This window comes from Haemaphysalis longicornis, unplaced genomic scaffold (genome assembly GCF_048455015.1).
Source record: "Haemaphysalis longicornis isolate Haplotype H1 unplaced genomic scaffold, Haemaphysalis longicornis Haplotype H1 scaffold_7, whole genome shotgun sequence".
NCBI classification, from domain to species: domain Eukaryota; kingdom Metazoa; phylum Arthropoda; class Arachnida; order Ixodida; family Ixodidae; genus Haemaphysalis; species Haemaphysalis longicornis.
The window spans coordinates 120511066-120536089 of NW_027526422.1; the positions used below are offsets into that span (position 1 = coordinate 120511066).

At 48.1% G+C, this 25024-nt stretch overlaps 2 protein-coding genes across 2 annotated transcripts; one reads left to right on the plus strand and one right to left on the minus strand.

Moving 5' to 3' along the window:
- Positions 1-832: 832 nt before the first annotated feature.
- On the minus strand, positions 833-15966 carry LOC144144995 (testis-specific serine/threonine-protein kinase 6-like). The gene is made up of 4 exons (XM_077676494.1): positions 15848-15966; positions 12872-13266; positions 8377-8734; positions 833-1684 (listed from the first exon to the last, which is right to left on the minus strand). The coding sequence occupies exons 1-4, from the start codon at positions 15964-15966 to the stop codon at positions 1144-1146; spliced, it is 1413 nt and encodes a 470-aa protein (XP_077532620.1). The 3' UTR covers positions 833-1143.
- Positions 15967-19212: 3246 nt separating this feature from the next.
- Positions 19213-20274, plus strand: LOC144146499 (sentrin-specific protease 1-like). Its single transcript, XM_077678444.1, has one exon. The coding sequence runs from the start codon at positions 19213-19215 to the stop codon at positions 20272-20274; it is 1062 nt and encodes a 353-aa protein (XP_077534570.1).
- The last annotated feature ends 4750 nt before the right edge of the window (positions 20275-25024 follow it).

Sequence of the window (25024 nt, forward strand, 5' to 3'; positions counted from 1 at the left end):
GATAATATGTGTTTGCCAAATGCTAGACAACGTATAACTCCGCAACTTTCACATAAAATTTAGAAATCGTTATTAGAATGGCTCATCTGCTGAGTGCTATATTGCTTCGTTTGTGCGCTAGAATTTACGACATCCATTAAATGCCCGGAACCCTCAACTGAGCAGCCTGAGACAGCATACAACCTCACTGCAAAGCCAGTGGGACTGGTTAGGGAGGTTGGAGTAGACACCTAATGTTTTCTGTTCTCCCCGAGCCCACCAAGGCTCAGAATCATCGCGGAAAATAATTGAAATACACGAGTTAAATTACGCAATGCATCCATCGAAGAATAGTTCACTACAGGGTTCCTCCGACTCAGCGCCACGAGAGGAACCTGTAAGGAACGTAAGCAACGTAAGGAACTCGCCAATAAGGAACGTTCGAGTAACTTCCTAACCTGGCTAAGAACCATACAATGGCAGCATATGAGCTGAAATCGGCGTTGTACTCTTGTCTTTTTTCTCTCTTCCTCTTATTTAAATTCGCTATATAAACGGCGCACAAGGAATGGAGGAAAAATACAAGGAATAACGTATACCTTTGAGGTGCTGAAACCCACTTCCCTAACTCCCCCAACTCCTACAGGTAGACAAAAACACAGACCATGCCGCAATGCCCGAAAATTTTCATTTAAACTTAAGAATCGTGATTTTGCGGCCAGTTCTCCCGCTGCTTTTACGTTTTGCTCACCTCGCGCATTCATGCTTGTTATTTCGTTGGCCATTGTGGTTAAGAAAGAAACTAGCACGAAGCCGCTTTACTGCCGTCGGCCCACTGGCGGTATACCCATTGGCGTCAAATTCCACACAAGGAAGAAGCAAAGCACATTCGTTATTTATTAGCCTAAAAATTTACATATATAGCGAGAAGTTTTCCCAGCTGAGCCTCGACTGCACCTCTATCGAGGGAACTTACACCGTAAAACGCACGTTCCCAAAATTTATAGCCACCGCCATGTCGCCCAAACACGTCCGCAGTTCCTGACGGCGCTGCGCTCGGGCACGGCTGTCCGCTCGCCGTGCTCACAATGACACTCGCTTGACAGACATCCACACCATCAGTTCAGTGCGTAACAATGGTCGTGGGGGCACTCCTTCGAACTCTCATTCAGCGTACGATCCCGACGAGCTACTCGACACGGATACACCGACACACGGCGTCCCGACATGGAGGTTGAGATTCCGGCCGCCTCGCCTCGGCATGCCCATCATGGGCGCTCCTTGCATGGGGAACATGCCTCCTCCCCCCATCATGCCGCCGGCCATCATGGGCGCCCCGCCGCCGTACATTGCGTAGCCGCCCGTTGTGTAAGGGTGCACGCTCGTGTTGACCACGCCGTGGCCGTGCCGCATGGGCTGCTGAAAGAGAGGGTTGGGCGCGTACGGCATCCCGGGCTGCTGCCAGCCGATGGGACCTTGGTCCGACTGGCTGGACATCGTCGTCCTGCTGTAGTAGGTGGGCGACTCGGACGTGAAGCGGGCCCTCCCGTTGGGACTGCGCCGTCCTAACGCGGAGGCCGACATGGATCGCGGCCCCACAAGGTCCGGGGAAGAGGGCACGCCTTGCGCCAGGCTCATGTCCGACTGGGTGCCCCGGGCGCCATTCTTTCCCTCGAGCTCACTTAGCTTGCTGTCCTTCATGTGCCTGCGAGGGAGGGAGAGTGTGCATCGCGCTAATACGAGTGTGCGCGCTAATACGAAGTGTGGCTGTAGGCTGGCGGTGTTGGTGTGACGGGCGTCGCTATACTAAAGGAGCCATGAAGACAAAATACACGTTGGGTTTATTAGAAAGACTGGTTAGTCCTGATAACAATGATACCAATATCATCGCAATCTTCGAACAAATAACGGAGATATTAAAGAAAACGTGTGAAGCAGCCGCGACCCGCTAGCCAATTTCCCGCAACTTTTCTATGACGTCACGGAACCTTCTTTGTGCGATTGGCGGCCGCCTAACTGACCTGTCGCGATGACACATGACTGGACGTCTATAATGGGGCCTCTAGTTCCATTTGATCGCATCACTAGAATGCTAACGTGCAGTTAACGCACTGAAAATTATGTTTTATTGTTGGCCCGTATGACGTCATTTTTGCTCGTAACACGTCACTGTGGCGCAAAATTTGAATGTTTTTAAATACTTCTTGCTTTTCTTTCGTTAAAAAACATCTGTTGTGGTTGTAATGGAGCTGAGTGAGATACTGAATCCTAGTTCTTTCAGATTAAACGAAGTAGTATTTTTTCTTCATGGCTCCTTTAAGAGCGGCAGTGGAAGTTGCCGCTGTGCGTCGTCACCGCAGCCGGATGTTACTCCGCGCGGCGGGAGTAGTGCGTTACTGGGAGCATTTTGACCCACGGCACGAGCCGTTTCGACGATTTTTTGGACTTCATATGCTCATAAACTACTCCAGCGACGACAAGCAAACTACGTGAGAAAAGGCAGACGATATCACACGTTCATAGCAATATCCGTTCAAAACGCGCACGCCCGTTACCATCGGGGCCGTCGCTTAGGCGGAGTGATATTGTACATGAGCTATTTCCCTTCTTAACTTGTTCCCGAGTATAGCCTCGCAAGGCTCTGCGACGCGGCTACCGCGTGCTCCGCTCATGGGCTCAGTCCAAGCACTCACAATAAGCATTACAATGTTACATTGTTCAGAAGTAGGTACAAAGTGTGGGTCCTCTGCAAGTGGCAGCGCAGCAATTCGAGGACATTGAATACGTTTGCCCTCTATTCCGCCACCTTTATTTAACACGGAAGGGATGGAATATGGAATAAAGATGTCCGTTTGCTCCCCGGCAAGGCATTTCACAGCCATTTAAACTTCACATCATCTGGACACGTATCAGTGGGAGAAATTGCCACTTCCAACATGGACCACTCTGATATGATGTGGCTGCGGAATTGTTCGCATTTGCACTCTACCTGCGCGCGTTACTCTAATATGGGCATAACTATGGAGTCATGTCCATTTCATAGTAACGCACGCAGGGAGACTGCAAGTGCGATTGATAGCCTAATGGAGGCGTGCCGTGAAGTGTAATCTAAGCACCGCTTGGTGAGACAACGAGCGGAATTTTTGTCGAAGGAGGTGACGCCGAGTTGTAATTGTCATCACGAGAAAATTGAACCCTTATATTCACTCTTGTAAAGGTAGTACCGGAGAACCAAAAGAGATGAACAATCGTTGAAAAATAACTCGAACAGTGCTTACAGCCTTAACATATGTTTTGTAATCTCAGCTTTTTCATCGGAGGGGAAGGAAGGGACATTTTCTCGTTCCAACAATCACTTCCGTTGCTCACTTTTTCGACAAGCTCAGAAACGTTTCGCTGGTCTTCAAGCGTATTTGTCTGGTCACAGACAATTGTTTCTGAGTCAGCCATCGCTGCCGAATTTCTTTCCATTTACAAGCGTATCTTCGACCTCCCGGCGCTTTCTACGGACGCCGATTCGTCATTCTCAGCAGTTATCATGTACGCCCTGATCCCAACCGGCTTGATGCAGCCATAAATGACGCACCTGGAGTAGGACCCACTTTCAAGGCTGGAGCACGCATTGAGTGGGATAGAGCAAAGATGTTTTTTTTTTCTTTTTCCACATTATTACGGGTGATATAACAGCCTCCGGTATCGCTCCGACGCAAAAGACGGTCAATCCTTTTAACGGGATATAACGTGCATGTGACCCCTCCCTTTAAATTTGGTGTGCATTTCTGCAAACCACTATTCGCCTGCGGCATCCATACACCTTCTTCTCCCTTTCGTTTTAGTGACGCACTAGATTAAAATCCCAGACGGTAGCAGCGAACGGGAACGCGAAAAAAACGACTGGGAGGGCACCATGACTTCCTGTCCCGGCTCCTATGCCTTCTTCCGCTATACCCCATTATGCCAATTCGTATTCCCCATTCTTTTCGTATCTTGACACGTTGATGCACTTGATCATACGTATTATTGGTATTGCAACAGAAGGAAAGGAACAGCGGTCGATCCCGCCTAGATCGTTCCCGAAGACCACAAAGCAAGCACGTCCCACCGATAGCTATGGGCTCGGGGCTAAGATGGCCGCATATCATTGAAATTCGACACCATCCGCCTTGGTTTTTGTCACCTTTGCCCTGCCGCCACGTAACATGCTTGCTAAGGGAAGGATGGACGCCCATTCCGTCCCTGTAGCCTCGTCTTTGCCTCGGCAACTGAAGCGTTCTCCTGGAATTGCTCGGATCTCATCGGCCAGCCCCACCCTTCCTTTACGGACACGCCCATTGCAATGATTTGCGCCGTTGACACTCGTTACAATATTATTAGAGATTTATACTCCAGGAACTAACAGAGACCGTAGTCCATCTTTTCTTCTGTGCAGTACACGCTTGAATCAGCTAATTCACGAACACCAGTAGTCATTCAACGACTGTTGCGAACACAGGCTGAGTGAACATTTACTGAAACATAGGTTGGTACGGCGTTGAAAGGCCTGGTGAATGGATGACTGCACCTTTCTTTCGCCTTTTCTCCGTGCCAGACGAGGAACTGGTGGTCGCGTAATTAATTTCTGCATGTGGCTCTTTTTGTACAAATGTTTTGTCGGCTGACAGCAACATGTCATCCCTGTTTTCTATCGGTTTAGGTGTCACCACAAGTAACCCAACTGATGGGCAAAAATTAAGTATTAGGCATTACGATAGCTATTAAAGGTATGAATCAGAACACACTGCAAGAAAACAGCAAGTTTGGATAGAGAATTTATGAGTATAGGCATTTTGTACGCAAACAGCTTAAGCAACGGTCGCGGAGTACAATGGGAAACATTTCGCGAGAGTGTTGATACGGAACTCAGTCGTATTCACAGCGAAATTCCTCGTGCACAGTACATGTGTTGAAGGGCGAAAACGAGCGAGCCGAAAAGCTACAACATCAAGAGCATATTGCTGGCAATCGATGGAGGCACATGTCCTTTGTGGTGTGACGGGACATCTGGTAATCTTGTGCAGTTTTCACCTTTTCTCCTGCCTGATGTGACAGACTTCTTCAAACAAACAGGCCATAACGACTTTGCGTCTCTATGCTACATTTGTCTCGTTAAACAAAAAGAGACGGCTGTGCGAGGTATAGTATACTGCAAAGTCCGCATAGAGGCAGTACCTTTTAACGCTAAAGCTTACGTTCTTTAAAAACTGCAGTAATCTTTCGATCTGCCCAACATTAATTTAGTTCCATGAGGGCGAAAAGGCATAAGTCACCCGGCGCCCTTGCACATGTGTAGTCGTCTGAGTACTTATTTTTTTAGCAGTGAGATTTGCTAGAAAACACCCAACCTACACACCTTACTCAACCTAGCAAAGTAAACAAAGATTAATCTCATCACAAGGTACCCATACAAAAACTTCAGGTCATTAAAATTTTTTCGTGCGAAAGTACTATTAGCCTACATCAGCCTACGTGAAGCCTGTCGCAAGGTTTTGAGGTTTAATGCCGTGTGGGGATAGCAATTCAAAGCGCTCTGATCGAAAATGCCAATGCGTTAAAGCATTCTGAAACGTGAAGAAATTCGCTTATACCTTATCTGAGAGCGGAGAAACATAGAAATGATGAGCTTGCTCTTAAGTTCGGATCAGCTTCAGCTGGCTCTCATACGTTCGGCTGTGTGTGCAGCTTTGACAAGGCACAGATCGAGCAGAGGCAAGCAAAACCGCAGTCGTGGCTGTGAGTGACGAATAACTGACCCGGTAATATTACACTGTGCCTCTGCTCCTAAATTCAGTCGTGCCAAGAGGACCGCTTTTCCTTGCGCGGAGTAACGCATTGGCGCCGAGAGCGCCATAGCGCAGTAAACGCGTAGAAGTTCGTGCCTTTGGACTAATACAACAGTGCCGTTTCATTTCTCCTTTGTGTCCAGTGCATAGGCGCTACGACAAGAACTCTAGCAATAAAGACATGTTTAGGGGCTAGTTGGCACAGTCTTGAATTCGATTCGTCCGTGTCCCCCGTCGAAATATGCAGCGCACGTTATTATCGAACTCTAGCAGTTCGTACTTGTGGAGCGCGGGATAGTCGACGTATTAAAATTGGCGACTTGATGTACGGCAGGATTGGAATGAAAGAGGAGCTCGAAATTCAGGAAAATAATAAAGCAGCTTTACAAGTTGCAGGAGACTGCAGGTGCGCCATTAAGTATACGTGGCCTGCGACGTCAGAAGTTTTCGAACCATTGCGCTCTTGTTCGGTTAAGCAAATGTAAAGCAAGGACAGTTATCAATATGCGTCAGTGTGCAGAAGCCTCAAAAAACATGAGCTATCCTTGAAAGGAATTCGCTATTCGACCTTGGCCACGCACTAGACATACTGTCGCTTTCGCTCTGTGTTTCCCAACGTCGAAACTGTGCGCAAACACCTGCAAGGACCTTGCGATGTGTGTGTTTGCGGATGTCTGTCCTATCAGGAAGTGGTGGGAAAAGTGCGCGCCCCGGGCCATCCGAGAAATATGCCGTCGATAAATATAGCTGCCAGGCAACAATAAATGTAGAAGCGTTCTTATATCTGCCCGTATCCGTGGCCTTGTTTACGACAGTAAGAGACGACTACGGAAGAGAAAACTAACACACTTACTGCTGTGCGCGTGTTTGTATTTTTTCTTCTTATTTTCTCGCGCATCTGTTGTACGGCCGGATAAGGATGGCTGCAGTGACATTTGCTAGCCGCATGTCGCCGTTAACATTTCAGACCTATTTAACGCCATCTCATTACCCGACTATGATATCTATATTTATGAAGAGAAGTTCCCGGCTGACGGACTCACTGACTGACTCACTGACTCATCAACGCCCTGCCAAAACTGCCATACGTAGAGACTTGTAATTTCGGAAGTGCATTTGTGTCATGGTGTAGGGGCTGGCTAGAGAGAGATTTTTCTAAATTGCTCCCCTAACCGAGGGAAAGTGGGGAATTGTGTCTTCGTAAAATATTATCTTGCTCACCCGTTCACCTATCGAAGCGCTTTTTGCTGATATATGTAGCCCTTAAGAATATCTAAAAAGTAGTTTTAGGGTTTCGCCCTAACCACATTATATGGGTGATTCTGCATTTCGGAACAAAATGGGTGTTCTTAAAGGTCCTGCAATTAATGTTGCACTGATTCATTTATCAAATTGGTTTTTGCTAATGTTACTCATGCAAATGCACAAAACAAATTTTAAGGATTTCGACCTGCGACGCCGGTAAAAAGGCGATTTTTTTTTCCGAATCATACGTCCGACGAGCCGAAAAGGTCTAATAGGCGATTTCAGCGCCTAGCCAAACAGCTGGTTCAAACGGCTTCAAAACTCATGAGCACATTGTAATTAAGGTGTAGGGGCTCAATATTTCCTTATTTTCTAGAAGTTACACCACGGAGAGAGCGAACAGTGGTGAAACAATCCTTCAGATATTTAACTTTTTATCGCTGGTTATTTTAGATATTCCGGCAGTTTTTGTTGATATCAGTAACTTGCTCAGATATCAGGTAAAAAAAGGAGACTGCTCACGTGTGGAAGCACAATAGCTGTGCTGAGCATGACAATTTGAACTTTATTTATTTATTTATTTTTTGAGTGTACGACGCGGTGAGTGTGCGCAGGCCCGAAGATTTGGCTGTTCCTATAAATTACATGCTTCCCGAATAAAAATCAATTGTTAGTCTGCGCCGCGTGCTGTGTATTTGTGCCTCTTTCTGTGTCCTCGTGTTACTGCGCAGTTATATTATGGATCAATACCAACTCGCCCAATGCACTGCACTTGAAAGTAATTGTATCGTACTCCTCAATGTTGTAGCCAGCGCGGCTCTCACACATCGGGGTGGCGCTCTCCTCGTCCCGTCGCTCGCCCCGAAACGGGTACTATCGTTCCACCTCCCACGCTCGTTCGCTCTTGCTTCAGAGCATGTGCATAGCTTTCAGACACCCCATGAGGCTTCAGACACACGCATGGATTTCTTGCGGTTGACCCTACAATGCTTCCTCGCTAAAACCGGGCTTTCGATCCGGCGTGGTGGCTCAGTGGCTAAGGCGTGCTGCTGAGCCCAAGGACGCGGGTTCGAGCCCGACCCCGGTGACTGTTTTTCAGATTGGGGCGATAAGTGAAAACGCCCGTGTGTCGAGAATTCGGCCCACGTTGAAGATTCCCAGGTGGTCGAAATAAATTTGGAGCCCCTACTACCGCGCGCCTTATAGCCAGGCGTTAAACCCCATAATCTCACCTAAAACCGGGGTTTAAGAGAGAGAGAGAGAGAGAGAGAGAGAGAGAGAGAGAGAGAGAGAGAGAGAGAGAGAGAGAGAGAGAGAGAGAGAGAGGACTCACTTGAGCTTCCGCTTGATGCGCTCCTTGCGCATCCAGGGGTGCTTCATGGCTCGCTGCACGGAGCAGCGGTAGAGCACGTACGGCTCGAGCAGGTGGCGGATGAGGTTGCGCACCATCTTGGAGAGGTTGTACGAGGGCGGGAAGTAGATCTGGCGGCTCATCTGCGCGCGCACCTGCTGGAACGGGTTGGAGTCGTCGAAGGGCAGCTGGCCGCACACCATGATGTACAGGATGACGCCCAGGCTCCACGAGTCGTAGCGCTTGGGCCGGTACGGGATGTTCTGGATCACCTCGGGCGCCGCGTACGCCGCGCTGCCGCAGAACGTCCGGCTCAGCACCTTGTGGTTCTTCGAGTTCACTGCGCACGAACGAACGAGCGAACGAACGCCGCCGATGGAACGTGTACGATGGTAGTGTACTATACGCGCAGAAACACTTGCACTCGCGCACACGCACACACAGCATATTCTATACCGATCCTGCCGCCACCGTGGGTGACTTCTTGTTTAAACTCGGTGCTGCGGCGTGTGCACCCCGATTCCCAATGCAGGCACCCTCATGTCTCGGTAAGGAACGCTTTACATTTTTTGCTAGAGGAGTGGATGAGGGGATTGGTTGAGGAAGACTTCTGGATAGGTGTACGCAGTGCTTACAAGTTACGGAGCGATACAGAAGTCAACAGAGTTGCTTTAACAAGCGCACTGTAGAACAATGACGACAGGAGAAGGCTGCACAGTGCCTGCACCCAGTCATTTGTTCGGGAAGCCAGGCTCATTCGTGTGCGCAATGCGCAATCGCGCTGGCTTGCTTGCTCAAAGTTGCTGCGTGTGTGCCCACGAGTTTGAAGGCTCGACTAAAAAGCTCTGAGTTAGGACTGTATAGTCTTCCGTCGGTGCTGTGTTCTGATGAGCTTGTTACAATCCTTGTCATTCTTGGGTGACAAGGAAATCAGTGGCTATAGCCTTCTAGCATGGCTGTTGATCTTAGTATTGCTAGTTTGGCAAAGTCTTAGTAGGTACTAGGCACATACCATGTTTACACAGCATTAGATGACCACTTCTGGGATAATAATGTGCCGTTTTGGAGCATTTACCTTAACACAGTCATCAGAATTCGATCTAGAAAACTCGAACTCACGAATTTCCCGATCTATCGAACAAATTCGGATTCTGTCGCAGATGCATATACGACACGATGCTTTTATTAACATGAACTAACGAAATAGATTCAGCGGCATCTTCGATTTAGCAAAGTGCTTCGGGAAGCAGACTAATTTAAAAGAGCAATCCCAAGTGTGTTTCGTCAGAACGCCAGGAGGATAATTGCGCCACGCCGGAAAAAAGGAAAAACGAGCCACTTAGGCATTTACAAGGCATAAACTCAGCAGTGCCCTGGCCAGAACGCTTTCCACAAACTTGAAGGAAAAGGACGCCATCATCCATGGCCCTTCGTCTGGAATTGCGTCGAATGAAAATAACCTCAAGACCACACCGCACGACAAGTTGGAGGATGCCCTGTTTTTGTGGTTCAAAGATTGAAGCCAAGGGCGTTCCGCTCAGCGGGGAAGTGGTACAACAAAAAGAGCAACATTTCGCTCGTATGCTGGGGGGCGAGGACTTCAGAGCAAGCCCCGGCTGCCTTATTTTCACCGCAGACTTTTATCTCATTGCAAAATTATCGGCGGGCGAGCGCGACGGCCACCGCAATTCCGATGTCATGGTAGTTGCTGGGATGCACTTCCTTTTGGACACATAATTTGTGGAATCAACTGATTGCAAGATTACAATCCCGATTTTATGAAGCTCTCGATATAACGAAATTATTCGTAGTTCCAGGTGATTGAATATGAGATTTAACGCGCCGACGCTACACAGGCGATGCGACGCACCGTACTAAAGGGCTCCGGACTACCCGTAATTACCCGATTCTAACGCGCACCTTTTTTCCGGAAAAATAGGTCGAAAAATCGCATGCGCGTTAGAATCGGATACGAAACCGAAACTGCCGAAACAACGGAAATTTCGTCTCGCCCATCGCCATCTCAAGATGGCGCCAAAGCTTTTAGCAACAATTTTTCGGACGCAGGAAGCATAGGCGCCCAGGCTTTTCTATCGGCGTTGACACAAATCGTCAAATCGTTCCACTTGGGCACTTGATAACAGCAATGGCAGCAGCGGCTCTCGCGCGTTCAAAATGAGTGGTCGGCTGAAGCGTGCGCCTCTGGAGAAGTTCGCCGGATGGGCGTGCGAGGCGTGGGCCACAATCCCATCGATCATGATTGAACGTTCGTTATGAAGTGTGGCATCGCGAACGCGCTTGACGGCACCAAGGACGAGATGCTGTGGTCAGCGGAGAGCGACGAGGAGGGAGATGGGTGAGATTACTTCGAGAAATAAATCGCCTGTTTATCTCGCATTCGTTTTTCTTGCTCACAAAGTTCCGTGCGCGTTACAATCGCAAGTGCAAGTTTTTCCGGTTTTTTTGCCAGGAAAATAGGGTGCGCGTTAGAATCGGGGGCGCGTTAGAATCGGGTAATTACGGTAATTTTGACCACCTGGGGATCTTTAACGTTCACCGAATCTCAGACACCCAGGAGTTTTCCCTTTTCAGCTCCACCAGAAGAGCGGCCGCCGCGTTCTTGGGCTCAGCAGCACGACGCCACCGGTATGGTTCCAGGTTTACTTCGTTAGGTCGGCCTTTCTTCCTGTATCTACACAAAAACGCATTAATCTTAGTTTAAGCGAAGCTTGGTTTCTCTCGTGACGGAGGAGCCCAAGTTCTTCCCGTGCTGACACCGATGTCGAGAAGACGTTGACGAGGTTTTGCCACAAGTTAGCCGATATGTTCTGGTTCCTGGGAACCGCGGGAGCACGAAAGTATGGCAAGCTTCAACAACTCTCAGAATTTGAATGTAATACTTGCGCGTCGGCAGCGAGCAGCCACGGTTGCTTATTGTCCAAGGCGTTGTGCTGGTAAGCTGGAGGGCACCGATTCAATCCCTGCTTAGGCGGTTGTATTTCATATTTAGTAGAATAGCAAATACAGGTGATTGTTTTGCATGAAAGAAGAATTTTATATATAGCTGGTTGCGGCAGGTGACTGCGACATACAGGGCACACACACAGGCCCGTCTGTGCGTTCAAACTTCTTTTGCATTTGCACTGTAAAAAAAGCGGCCGCAGTTTAAGATACCCTGCAACAACCACCTTAACCTTTTTCTGGATCCTAAGTGCTTTCAGAACGTAGTCAGAAAACACATCCGGTACTTAGGATAGGGGACCACAAAGTACCTCGGCCAGAAATACCTTGTCTATGTCCATCGGATAACTTAGAAACTTGCTCAAAAGATTTTTCTCTCTTTCCCCGTCTTGGCGTTCGACCGCTGGAATTGCGCCATTACAGCGGTGCACCGGCTATTGGCCGTCTTTCCTTTAGTTGCAGCAGTATACGCTTTCGATCGCCACTTTAGAAAAAAAATGTAGTTGATCTCTCCTCCATATGAATCGGCAAAACGCGAAAGTGCATGCCTTCACAGGAGCAGTTGAATGTTAAAGAAATTTCCTTCTTGTGCGAAGGGTTCGCGAGCCTGACCGCGCCAGACGAAGTGACACCGACACGCAAGAAACAAAAAAACAGCAGAGGGTGCCTCAATTCACGCGCGTCCCCCGTACACGAAGACGCTGGCATCGAGGCGTCAACTGTCGGCGCTCATTAGCGTCATGATGCGCTACTTTGCTTCGCCTCTTCTAAACGGCGCGCACCATCTGAATGAGTCATAGGGAAGGACATAAGGCGCGTTCGTAGCATGTGCTCACGTCTCGGTTCGTAGCGCAGTGGGAAGAGCGCCACGTACCTCCCGTTGTGGCCAGAGAGTCGTGGGATCGAAACCGGGCGCCGCCGCGACAATAGAACTTTTCCTGGCGACGGATATCACGTCACCAAAATCTTTGTGTAGCCGTGCATTAAACACTTTCGTGTTAAAAATCCCCTAAAGCTAAGCAGAAACGGAAAGCGGGTCTCCTGCGGCGAGCTAATAGAGAGTTTTAGCAGTCCGTCTGTTCCGTTCGTTACATGGTTACCGTGTTGACCGGGACCAGACTGCGCCTGCGCGCGCCGAATGACGAGGAGGAATTGGGCGAGGAGGCGCATCCCACCGTGACGAATGCACGGACATGGCGAGGGCTGGCCGCCGAACTAATCCCCCTACCACGACGAATGCGCAAGTGGCCAGACTGTCCCCGGTCAATACGGTAACTACGTACAACACGGATCGTACGGACTGCTAAAACTCATTATGATATCCACCCAGTGCCCATACGTACTGGCGATAACTATAGCATCAAAATGCTTCCAGACGCGAAGGAAAGAGCGGAAGCGTTTATCGGAAGTGTTGCGAAGTGCCTTTGAGGTGCCACTTTGCACTTGGTCACACAAAGCTATTTATAACCGCGAGTGGGAAGCAGAAGAAGAGGCGTATGTAGAGAAGGAAGCTCACGCGTGTATCGAGCGAAGGAGAAGTCTGCCAGCTTGACCTGCCTCTTAGGGCTGAGCAGGATGTTCTCGCACTTGAGGTCCCGGTGCACGACGTTCTGCTTGTGCAGGTAGGCCACGGCGTCGCAGATCTGCTCGAAGTAGTGGAACGCCTTGCTCTCGGAGAAGCGGCCGTCGCGCGTGATCTTCATCAGCAGGTCGCCCTGGGTGGCCAGCTCCATGACGACGAACACCTTCTGCTTGATCTCGAGGATGTCGTAGACGCGCACGATGTTCGGGTGCTGCAGCTTGGCGATGATGGCCAGCTCGCGAGGCAGGAAGTGGTGCACGTACTCGCGCGGCGCCAGGTGCCGAGGGATGATCTTGACCGCGTAGCGCGTGTCGCCCTTCACGCCGATCCTGAGGCCCAAGGAACCACGTCAACGTGTCATTTAAGACAGTATGCAACCAATTAGAGGAAAACATAAGCTTTGGTTTTAATTCAACACGTCCTGTTGTCTTCCCTGCTAAATTTCGTAGCATATCTTTGTAGCATATCGTCTTTCTAAACTTTTCTGGCAGAATTTTTAACCTTAGTAATGGACCAACGTGCCCACACAAGAACACAGGTGTACGCAGATAGCTGTCTGAGTACTGAACAAAACATCCCGTGACCGGTGGTTCTGGAATTCTTATATCTGGAAGGTGCACGGGATGCGAATCTCTACCCTAGCGTGGTACGTCGATATGTCAGCACTAAGCGACCTCGCATTGCACAAAACGTCATGTGAGCCTTTAGGAGCTATGGGACACCGCAGCTTTTAATGAGCTGAAAGTCAGACACCGCCGTGTGATATTGAAGGCTGAGCTGCGAACCGAATGTCAATTAACTTGCTGAATCATCATCATCAGCTTTTTGTCCACGTCAGGACGAAGGCTTCCCTAATGTTGAGAGCCGTTTCTGCCTTGCGATGCTGCTTCGCTTTAGCAGCGTTTTTGGAATAGGAGATTACCAACGCCCCCCACCCCCCTTTCCTTCGAAGGCTGTCTATTGGAAGTAGAGTCTTCAGAAATCTGTGCGTCGTCATCGCCATCCGTCCGCGATAATCGAGACAGGTATTGGGGAAAAGTCAAATTTGTAGTGAATGCTACTTTAGCACAGAGTAGCACAGAGATTGTAATGTTCGCTGACGCAAATGAGAATAAGACCTCCGTGATCCTGTTCATGAGTACCTAACCTACATAAACCAAATCATCACGTGACCCCTTAAATGTACCCGAGAAGCCACATCACTCCTCACCCTAAAGACGTTAGACGCTACGGGTCGCTCGCTCGAAAAGTTTCTTTTCTGGGCAAGGAGGCGGTACAGGAAATTAAAACATCTGGGATGCCAGTGCACGGGGGGGGAAACATGACAGAAAAATGTAATGTTTTGTCATACGCCACGCGATGATGAAGAAATGCCAAAAAATTGATTCAACCACGTAAGAAACCACAGCAACACTGCGCACCAACACTGCATCAACATTTAATACACTAGTGTTGGCCAGCAGCTTTGGATGCACTTATGTGCTCAACAATTGTCGTCAATCCGTTTATCTGCCTGCTTGAAATACAATTCTAATGATTCCACGCTTTCGTAGCATGGTGCTGTTTCGAAATCTTATTGTCTTCGAGGGTAAAAGTTAGGGCTGCGTCTAACCTCACGGGAAATTCTCCTCCGCGAAATTGTCACCATAAAAGCTTGCTGGCCTAAAATTTCCTGAATAATATTACGTGCCAACGTAACGTAACGTAACGTAACGTAACCGAACGCGTCGTAACCTACCCAAATCCAGCCCAACTGCTACAAACAATCTAACCCAGCCCCACGACAGAGAACACAACCTATATTAAGCGTAATTATTCAACCCATTCTAGAAGTTCTGTGCGTTGATCTCTTGGTATAGTAAAAACCAGAGTAAAAAAAGCATTAACGAAATCACGACGACCGAAAAATTCCGAAAGCTAAAAAAAAAAAAAAACATCACAATGTCGGACTCGAAACTGAGCCGCCTTCTTTAAAACTAAGAACTATACCACAGCGCTACAGGGGCAACCACAAACACGGCTTTTTAGGGAATATTTATCCCATAGAATCTCCAGGTAGCGTGCTTAGCCAATGAGAGGTGACTACCGCGAGAAATTTCTGACGGTAATTTTCACGGTTGCCGTGATAATAGACACTTCCTAGAGTTGGAGGCCGAGAGTTGGAGTCCGATTGAATTGCGCGCACCTCTAATCGTCAGGAATGGCCACATCGATGTTCGATTCACTCAGCGCACAATGACAGCGTGTGCAAAAAGCAGCTCAGTGTGACTGTTGCTCTCAAGTCTCTGTTTTGTCTCTACTGGTACATGATACGAAGTGCCAGAAAACCTAGGTCTACGTGTGTGAAAACGAGAAAATCTCGACGTAGTTGGGAAGTTGTAGTCATTTCCTGAGCAAAAACAGTTATACGAGTAAAAGTGACAACTTGGTTGGCACGCGAACTCCCCGATAATGAAAGCGTACTCCTTTAAAAACCTGCCATATTACGCGCGGTTGTTTGCGAGATAGGATAAGTATCATAACATAATGTCCCGATTAACAAATCAAATGACTCCGCATGTACTACAAGGTTGGTCTGGGCAGTTAGTATTGAATGTGCAGTATTATACAAAAAATGGTTCGGCCAGGTTCCGGAGTGTGGAAAGCCATCAGCTAGTGCACATCTATAGACTGAAACTCATGATAATGAATTGCACAAATGTTTTACCGCAACGTTCACTTGCACGGTTGTACACAACAAAACATCCCAGCATGCCGGCTATCATGTCTATGACGTTATTCCTAATGGGTTCCTTGAACGCACACTCTTAATCCGTACCTGCTGAGTATATATTGCATAATTGTACTCCTTCTAATACGTTTAATTGTACTCATTATTTGGCGCAGCATGGTGTCCAAGGAGGTGCCCACCTGACTTTGGAGTAGGTCCCCTGGCCGATCTCGCGACCAAGGAGGTAGCCCGCGAGCGCGAGGAACTGTTTGGAGGTGGTCGCTCTGACGAGGACCGGGTTGGGAGACTTCGCGGCCATGCCGCCGTAGTCTCGGGGCAGCTCCGCTCAGCCCCACAGTGATGCCGCCATGGCTTCCTCCTCTTCCTCCTCATCGCGTCTTTCCCGACAGACCATCATCATTCAGTGCAGCACTGCTATTTCTCCAGATTCGAGGCAGCTGCTTCAAAGATCATTTCTGTAGCTAACGGTAAGGTGTCCGCCACTTTCCCGTCTTCCGTCTCCGGAATGCAAAAGTCCATTTGCCCTCTCTTCTCTCCCTCTTGCGTTCAGTCCCTGATAGGCGCACGCCGGAAGTAAAGGGTGATGGGGATAGTGTGCTTGATGGCTCCGTAGGACCAATGTTGTTGTCATCGTAGCGACAACCAGCCAGAAAACGAAGGCTGCCTACGCATCCACCCCTGTCTGTCGTGAAGAGCAGGTTCCACAACTCGCTCTTGATTCTGCTCCCATCCTTGCAGGCCATTTTTGGTTGATGATGAAGGGGTCACGATGGTGGTAATGATAATGATTATGACGGCGGTGGTGGTCGTTTGATGATGATTGTGATTATTACTGGGGCGCAACGTACTTACGGAGTAATAATTTATGAGACTGGAATATGCGATATTTTACGATGGCAATGTTTATTCAATTTTTCCCAGAAATGGTCACATAGCAGCACGTGAACGAATTGGAACGATGCAGAAATAAATTCGCACCAGTTTCCCGTTTCCAGATCCTACAGCTATCTGAATGGACACTAGAACGATCAGGGAATGCTCGCACACGCCGCGTTACACATCTTATCAAGCTTTTCTAGAGCACAACAGTCTCCCAGTCCGCCCTACGACAGAGCCACATCCTCCAAACTGGCGATATTCTGTTCCATGATAGGTACAAGCCTGGCACTTCCGCTGATGAAAACCGTTTAGTGTTAAGTGAGAGTATTGATCTGCCACGTCCCACTTCTAAACCGACCTAAAAGATAACAAACCACTTTTCTTTACTGAAAAACTGCACAGAATTGAGTTGACAGAACATTTTACAATAAAGAAAATCAAGGTGTCTTGGATAAAATAGCATTTCTGGGGCTCGAAGCCGGGGCGTTCGTTCCAGAACCCACGGTTCTACCCCTCTGCGACTGAGCCTTTCTTTCCCTTATGGCATGGTAGCATACGCTTAAACATTACGACATTGCGACATCTTGTTCCTTTTGCCGCTTCTAGTGAAGAGACTTTAGCTGCTTCCTGCCGGGTATATTGCTTGCAGAAGATCGGGGTCTCACCGTCGTAGGTTATTGACTTCGCTAATTGCGCACCAATCTTTTTCGAAAACGAAACTGAAAGCGTCATGGCGGACTGAATAGTGAGAGAAGCAGCTGCCTCGCAGTGTATAAAAGCTGTAGTTTGTGTTTTTAGATACGATGAGCTCCCGGAAAGCTCATCGTATCCCTTCTTGACCACCGCTCCCTTCTTGACTTCCTTCGAGAGACGGGTGCCCATGTATATTTGTAAATAAGTTATTTTTATGCCAACGGGCATTCTATCGCAAAAAAAAAAAAAAAAACAACGGAGGGTCGAACCGTTTCGGCATGAACCGGTAACCGTTATTTATTTTTCGGTTCAGTTCCGGTTCAGGTTCAGCGTGCTCAAAAAATAACGGTTCGGGTTCGGGTTCAGGTCCGGCGAAAATACCGGTTCAGTTCCGGTTTTCGGTTCGGTTTGGTTCCGGTTAGACACCCTGTATATAAACAAAATATGGGTTTATTCGATTCACTTCATATTTCTACAAGAACATAAGTAGTGCGACAATATTGTAGTAACGCACGTCGGTGGAATGTTCGTATAGAAGGTCTAGCGGGCAATACAAACACTTAGTAGTGCGCCATCGGCTTCCCACAACATTCCATCATGTGGGTTTGTATTACTGAGCTAAACCATTTTTATTTTTCAAAAATAATAATCGTGCTTGCAGGAGCCATTTCCTATTCGGCTCAGTGACAGCCAGAATACCGAGCTATTGCTTATTTATTGCATGTATACCACTGCTTAGGCCCATAAGAACTCATGCGATGGAAACAGTAAGTGCTACCTGTGCAATTAGCGCACACCAACGTAGCGCGAACATAAATTACACCGAAATAGGCAACGAAAAATTTATTCTCAACGACCCGATTGGGCACCATCGATAATGAACCCAAATTTTTCTAAATTCGCTTTTCGGTGTTCATTTACAAAGCGAAAAAAACGGGGTGCATTTATTGATCCATTAAAAGGAATTATGATAGGACGGCGAAAATGTCGATGCAATCAATTTAGTCCGTGGTGCCGCCCGGTACAATCCCCAGTCAACGTTGATGATTGTAGGGTTTAACGCGCCGACACAACGCAGGCGATGAGGCGCGCCGTAGTGGAGGGCTCCGGATTAATTTTGACCACCTGGGGCTCTTTAACGTGCACCGAAATCTCGTACACACGGGCGTTTTTGCTTTTCGCCTATAATCAGAAAAGCGGCCGCCGCGGCCGGGAACCGAACCCGTGACCTCGTGCTCAGCAGCGCAACGCCTTAGCCACTGAGCCACCTCGGCGGGTCCCCAGTCAACGTTGCCCCGGAGTCAATATCTCAATATCACTCTTTGATCCCGAGCAGAAGGAGTGCCATTTAGTAAGTTAGTAAGTTGCAAAGTTTAGATTCCGTGTTTGTATTTCCAGCGTCCCCAGCTTTTCTTTCCTGCATGGCTTGGAAGAGGCCCAAATTTGGCCTAAGTAGCCAAGCGGCGGATCCGCATTCGGAAGAAGGACAAAAATGCACAACTTTTTCAAGTAGCTATTTGTTTTAATTTAGTTGTTAGCCAGAATAATTAGCATATGTCCTCCAAAAGCCATACAAAGACATCATCATCATCATCATCACGATCACCAAGGAGACGCCACAGAAGAGGAAATTACAGCGAACCCAAGACGCTGTAGCCAAAGCACGGCTGGCGCACCGCGCAAGCTTCGTTCACAGAACGTGCACTGTGCACGAGCAAGGGATGAAGAGCCGCGTGATTTTTTCGCGCCAACGGGCGTCCAATGGTAGTTCGCCACGATCTTCTGCACCCGAAGGAACCCAGCGAGTGAACGCTTCCATCCCTGGGCGAAGAGAGAAGGGCGAGACTTCGACAAGAACGAGCATTCCGACTGGAAGCAGTGGATGTGGAGTTCGCAACTACATTACCGAACGGAAGCCTTCTTCAAAGCAGATTGTCGACGCATTGGTGCCAAAGGCCTCCGCGGCACCGTCATGACTGACAACGTTTCCAGCCGTGGTCGACGCAACCAATCGCATCGTAGACCCCGCGGTGCCCTGCTGCCCAAGGAACGCCTCACAAGCGCCGAGAAGAAATTCTTGTACGACAAACTATTGGTCGAAGTGTTCGCCAAGACGCAGAAGTGCAGTACAAACTGTTCTCGAGAGTCGTGCGAATGCAGGCAAAGTATGGAACGCCTCGGCACCAACCACGCCTTCGATCTCAACGAGGCCATACTGAACAAAGGTTCACCCAAGTGGTTCAAGGCGCTCGAGGAGCTGCTCCGAATAGTTGAAAAGGAGTGCGTTTTCAAAAGGACACCTGGCGAAAGCGACGCGGACCGCCGAGGCTTCGTCCCACTTGAGCTGACTCCTCCTATGCTGGCGGAAGTGTCCGCCGTTCTTCAGCCCGAACCCGCAGGCGAAGTCTTGTCCTTGGGTTTCCGACTGAACATCACCCGATCTAAAATAAGCACCCTCAATAACGGCAACTGGCTCAATGACGAAGTGATCAACTTCTACCTGAACTTGATCATGGAACGCTCGGCGACTGAAGATGCCAGGGAGAATGGCTGGCCGCGTGTCTACGCCTTCAACACCTTCTTCTGCCCGAAGCTAGCTGCCTGCGGCTACGCGGCAGTGAAACGTTGGACGCACTCCGTGGACCTCTTCTCGTTCGACATTCTGCTGGTGCCGCTGCACTGCACCTTGCACTGGTGCTTGGCCGCTGTCGACTTCCGGAAGAGGTCCATCGCCTACTACGACAGCCTCGTCTCCAAGGGCAACAAGTGGCAGTACTTGTTCCAGCTTCAAGACTACCTCGGAGATGAGAGCCAGGGGAAGAAGTCCACAGCGATGGAAGGAGACGACTGGACCCTGGGTAACGCCGAAGACCTGCCGAAACAAGAGAACACGAGTGACCGCGGCGTCTTCATGTGCCCGTACTCTGAGTGTCTGTCACGGGATGCACCCGTGGCATTTGGGCAGCAGCACATGCCCTACTTCCGCAAATGTATGGTGTATGAGATTCTGCACAAGGCTCTCCTCTCTGCTTGAGATGATCAGAGGACGCTCATGTCTGTATGGTTTTTTCATTTTTTCACACGAGCAGAGAGTTGTAAAGACGGTTAATTTATTGTGTTACTTATCTTGACGGAATAAATTGATACGCAATTTTAAGCTGGACAGCCCTGGTGTGTGGTCCCATTAATTCTGAAGTGATATCGAGGCTAAGTAAAATGACAGAATGGACAACTGGGCGGGTTAGTATTGGTTCATGGTTATAAGTCGGCACGCAATTTTGAGCAGGACAGCGCTGATGTTTGGTCACATCAATTCGAAAGTGGTGTCGAGGCTTGGTAAAATGACAGAACGGACAACTGGGCGAGTTGGTATTGGTTCAAGGCTACTAACAGTATGCGCAGACGATTGTCAAAGTAAGAAGCGCTCATCCTGCTTCTTCTGTCTTTGTCCCTCGTTTGTAGAGGTGGTGTGTGCCATTATGGCCAGGTGTCGCAAGCAGGAGGGAAAGGTACCTGCATGTTCAACGGGTGGCAAAATGAGCCAGGGCACACAAGCAGGTGGCAGAACAAACTGCTGTGCCAGCTATGGTTGAACTTCTGCTGTTGAGATGCCGCTGTGCGCATGCACATTCTTCTGTATTCGTGACTGTTTCTATTTGTTGCTTGCCGCGAAAACACTGACTACATACAGTGTTTCGCACTAGCGGGGCCGTTTCTCTGTTCCCAAGTTGCACGTACAGTTCACCATAGCACAGCATGCACTAGCGCGCTGCCGGGAACCTTTTTTGTTAACGTTGAATAGCTTATCACTGGTCATGCGTCGCATGGTTGTGTTGCAATTTTCTTCCTTGTTGACGCGAGTAAGTTTACCCGAAGTATTGTGATCACGCCCCAAGTTTTCGTCATCATGCTCTCGAAATAGTGTTCCTTTTCTGGCTGCAGAGCAGGCAAGAATCTTATTAAAGCCATGAATAAAAGCGAAAAAAAAAAAAGATTACAGACTATCTAGAGAAACACCACGTAACAAAGCTATAAAGAAGGCGACTTCTATATTCAAACGCTGCACGCGATCGCCTTGCTTCTCCGGCAACCGAGGAAAATGTCACGTTAGCAAGCTGTGTTGCGGACACAATACGCTTTTACCGGGGGCGCAGTCCAAGGAGTGCACGAAATAATACACGTTTGTTTGCAATTTGCGATTGAGCCTACTTCTTGGTTAATTACATGACTGAAACGTGGACGGACAGGAGTTCCATTCCAGTGGACAAACACGGGCTGTCCGTTTCCCTCCTGTAGAAGCTCATGTACTGACAGCACACGGGAATTACCCAATATTTACAACTTCACTGGGAAGTATGTAATTTTAAACCTAAATGAAATTTTGCGTAATAATAGAGTCGCCCTAGCGACTTATTGTCATATGAGTGATATTGTGATAGTTTCAATGAAAGAGCCGTTATAGCCGTTTTCTGTAATCATACTACTTCCGTAGACTGACGGGCTTCCCTGTACAACTCACAATGTGAAAAAGCCAGCTTACAGATAAAGGCCAATAAAGTCGACTCCCGCTGTAATCACAAATTCATTGCTGAAAGGACATCTCTTCAGGGGCGATATAAGTGGTGTTCGACCAAAATATGAACCCCTAGGATGTTTTTTTTATTATTTTTTTAAGATTTTTCTTTTGTGCTGTAGGTGTGGCGCACAGTTTTAAGATTCCAAGGATTTGAGTGGGCGTTGAATTGTGGCGCTACGCTTGCGTGGTAATTCATCTACATCGATCTGTGGTCGCTGACGGTCTGCTGAATACTAACCATAGAGAGCTTGGCTGTAAAAATGCGTTTGACGGGCGTGCGTGTGTGTTTGGGAAAAGGCGGGGGGGGGGGGGGGGGGGGGTTCTTGGCACCAGATCGCATAGGCGGCTGAATGAGGTAATGCCGGCCCTGGATGTCAGCTGTCCTTCCTGTGTCTACGTCATTGAAAACCGCTGCGCTAATCTCGCTAAAATTCGCCGACCTTCGGTGCTTGGAAAGCGTACAGGGTAAATGTAGCAACCCCGCTCCAAAATGCAGCCCCGACATCGAAGAAACGCTATCGCGTCGTACATCTGAAGCCGTAAACGTAGATGTCTGCAACTTTTTTTATTTGCTCTTTACATCGGTCTTGACTGGGCAACCACAACCACAACAGCAGCAACAACAGCGATTTTAGATGTGACTGCATCTCATTCACTCGCCTTGTCCCTCCATACGGCGTTGTTGTCCGTCCACACCCCTCCCTCATTCTCCTCGCCGCGCGAGCTGCGCTCTCCGCCGCTCACCCCCTCTCCTCTCCGATAGCAAACACTCTCTCGCGAGGGGCATTGGATTGGATTCGATTGGGTTGGCTTGGCTTGGCCTGGCTTGGATTGGATTGGATTGGATTCGGATTGGATTGGATTAAAGTGAATTGTGTTGGATTGTGTTGCGTCATAGCCGCGCCACGTTGCGTCATAGCCGCGGTCGATCCAGCACCGGCGTTCCGATTTCCATCGATGCGTTGAATGGAGCCTAACAATTCGCTATTGCCGAGTTTGGCAATCTGCCGCGTGAGATCATGCTAGTGCCCCAACAACGATACGGGGCACGTACATAGACTTGATCTTCGCTGCAAATTGCACGGTGGTCCCGTTACTTCACCATCCACTACCCGTACACTTCAGCGACCACAAGGCCGTCATCGTTAACGTTACGCCGCGTGTTAAATAAAGAATACATCCTACGCGTTCCTCGTACGTTTCACGCAATTAGAGAATCAACCCAACGGAAACACCAAGTGAACCCCCAAGATGCGTCGCATCTCCACAGGGTCCCCCTCGCGGGAAGGTGGGGTAATCTTTTTCGCAGAATGCGGCACTTAAGGCTTTCACCTTTAAAATGCGATATTATTTTACTCCTGATTACCATTCCTGTAACCGTGGGCAAAATTCCGTCGTGGTTTTTATTTAAAAGCACGAAGTGTTTTCTATCCAAAGCATTTGTTTGCCGTCCCGTAACCAACGATGAGGATATATTATGCTGAGTTGCTGCATGGGGCTCGAATTGTTGCCATCGGATACTAGAAATTCAGACAAAATGATGTGAAAACTGTGAAAAAATCAGAAAAACATCGCTGGGCGTCAACCTATTGTTTATACGTGCCCGACATGTACTCCCAGTACTTACACACCGGTTTATTAAAACAAAGCTTTAGTGTTCTCACTGATAGCGTCGCTGACGCGAACAAGCGCTGCAGGTAAGCCAACTTTCTCTGACGATGATGATGAATGATCGTGGGTGAAGTGAAAGGGAAAAACTCTTGCCGTGACCGCAATCGAACCTGCGATATGAAGCCGGCGTCTATCTGATTGTTCCATTTCGACGTGGTCGAATCCCAGTCCAAGCTCAGGCGACAACCAAAGAATATGACACGAGAAGAATGGCGTTTAACCATCACCGTTGTTAGACGGATCATGGGGTGCATAATTTTTCTATTCCCTCTCTATTGCCATCATTACAGAAGTAGTGCGACAATATTGTAGTAACGTACGTCCGTTGAATGTTCGTATAAAAGGGCTAGCGGGCATGACAAACACGTTGTAGTGCGCCATCGACTTCTCATAACATGCTTTCACGCGTGTTACTGCGTAACGTTCTTTGCCGAGTACCCCTACCTACACCCAGGACCGTGTAACGCCCTGCATTTCCACAAAAACGCAGATATCGCGTAACTTCCACCTGCAATCGCTATAGTACCGCAAATGGAGATAACTTGTCGCACGAAATCTTGAAAAACTAATACGAAAAATACAAAAAATAATTACGAAAACTGCCGAAACGTGTAACACCTTGCATTTCCACAATAATGCAGATTTAAGCGATATTTCCACCTGTAGTCGTTTTAATAGCGTAAATGGAGATACCTAATTGAACGAAATTTTGGAAAACTAAAAAAAAATTAAATATAAAACAATTGCGGAAAATGGCGAACCGTGTAACGCCCTGCATTTCCACAATAACACAGATTTCGCGAAAGTTCCACCTGTAATCGCTCTAATACCGTAAATGGAGATAACAGGTCGCCCAAAATTTTGAAAAACTAAGAAATAACAAAAATATCAAAAATTACGAAAAAAGGCGAAGTGTATAACACCCTGCATTTCCACAAAAACGCGTTCGGGAACACTTTACCTCTAATCGTTATAATACCATAAAGAGAGATCATTGGTTTAACAAAATTTTGATAAACTAAACAATAAGAAAATATAAAACAATTACGGGAACTGGCGAACCGTGTAACGCCCAGCATTTCCACAATACTGCAGATTTCGCGAATTCTTCACTTCTAATGGTTATAATAGCGAAAATGGAGAGGTCGGACAGGATTTGGAAAAACCAAAAAATTGGCTGCAACAAACTCACTCAAGACAAGCGGCATAAGAATTCCACGCATTAGTAGATAATTCTCTAAATTTCTGCAGAATTTTTTTTTTATTTTACGGTTTGTTCTGCGTTTAGATTTCCCATGCTTCCAGCTTTTCTTTCTGCTGGCTCGGAGTACGCCAAAAATGAAAGCAGTACAGTGGGCGAGCCGAATTCAGAAAAATGACAATAACATAAAACTTTTTCAAGGGACTATTTGTTTACATTTAAATTTTTTAGCCAGAATAATTAACATGTGTACTCCCAATGCAATAAGAAAGACATCATCATCGTCAGTATCACCAAGGAGACGCCGCAGAAGCTGAAATTACAGCGAACACAAGA

Bases quoted from the DNA above. Each gene is read 5' to 3' on its own strand.
- LOC144144995 (XM_077676494.1), bottom strand. From the start codon at position 15,966: ATGGCCGCGAAGTCTCCCAACCCGGTCCTCGTCAGAGCGACCACCTCC. The intron at 13,267-15,847 runs GTGGGCACCTCC...CTTGGGCCTCAG, and splicing joins GGGACCTACTCCAAAGTCAG to GATCGGCGTGAAGGGCGACA. The intron at 1,685-8,376 runs GTGAGTCCTCTC...CCTCCCTCGCAG, and splicing joins CGCATCAAGCGGAAGCTCAA to GCACATGAAGGACAGCAAGC.
- LOC144146499 (XM_077678444.1), top strand. From the start codon at position 19,213: ATGACTGACAACGTTTCCAGCCGTGGTCGACGCAACCAATCGCATCGT.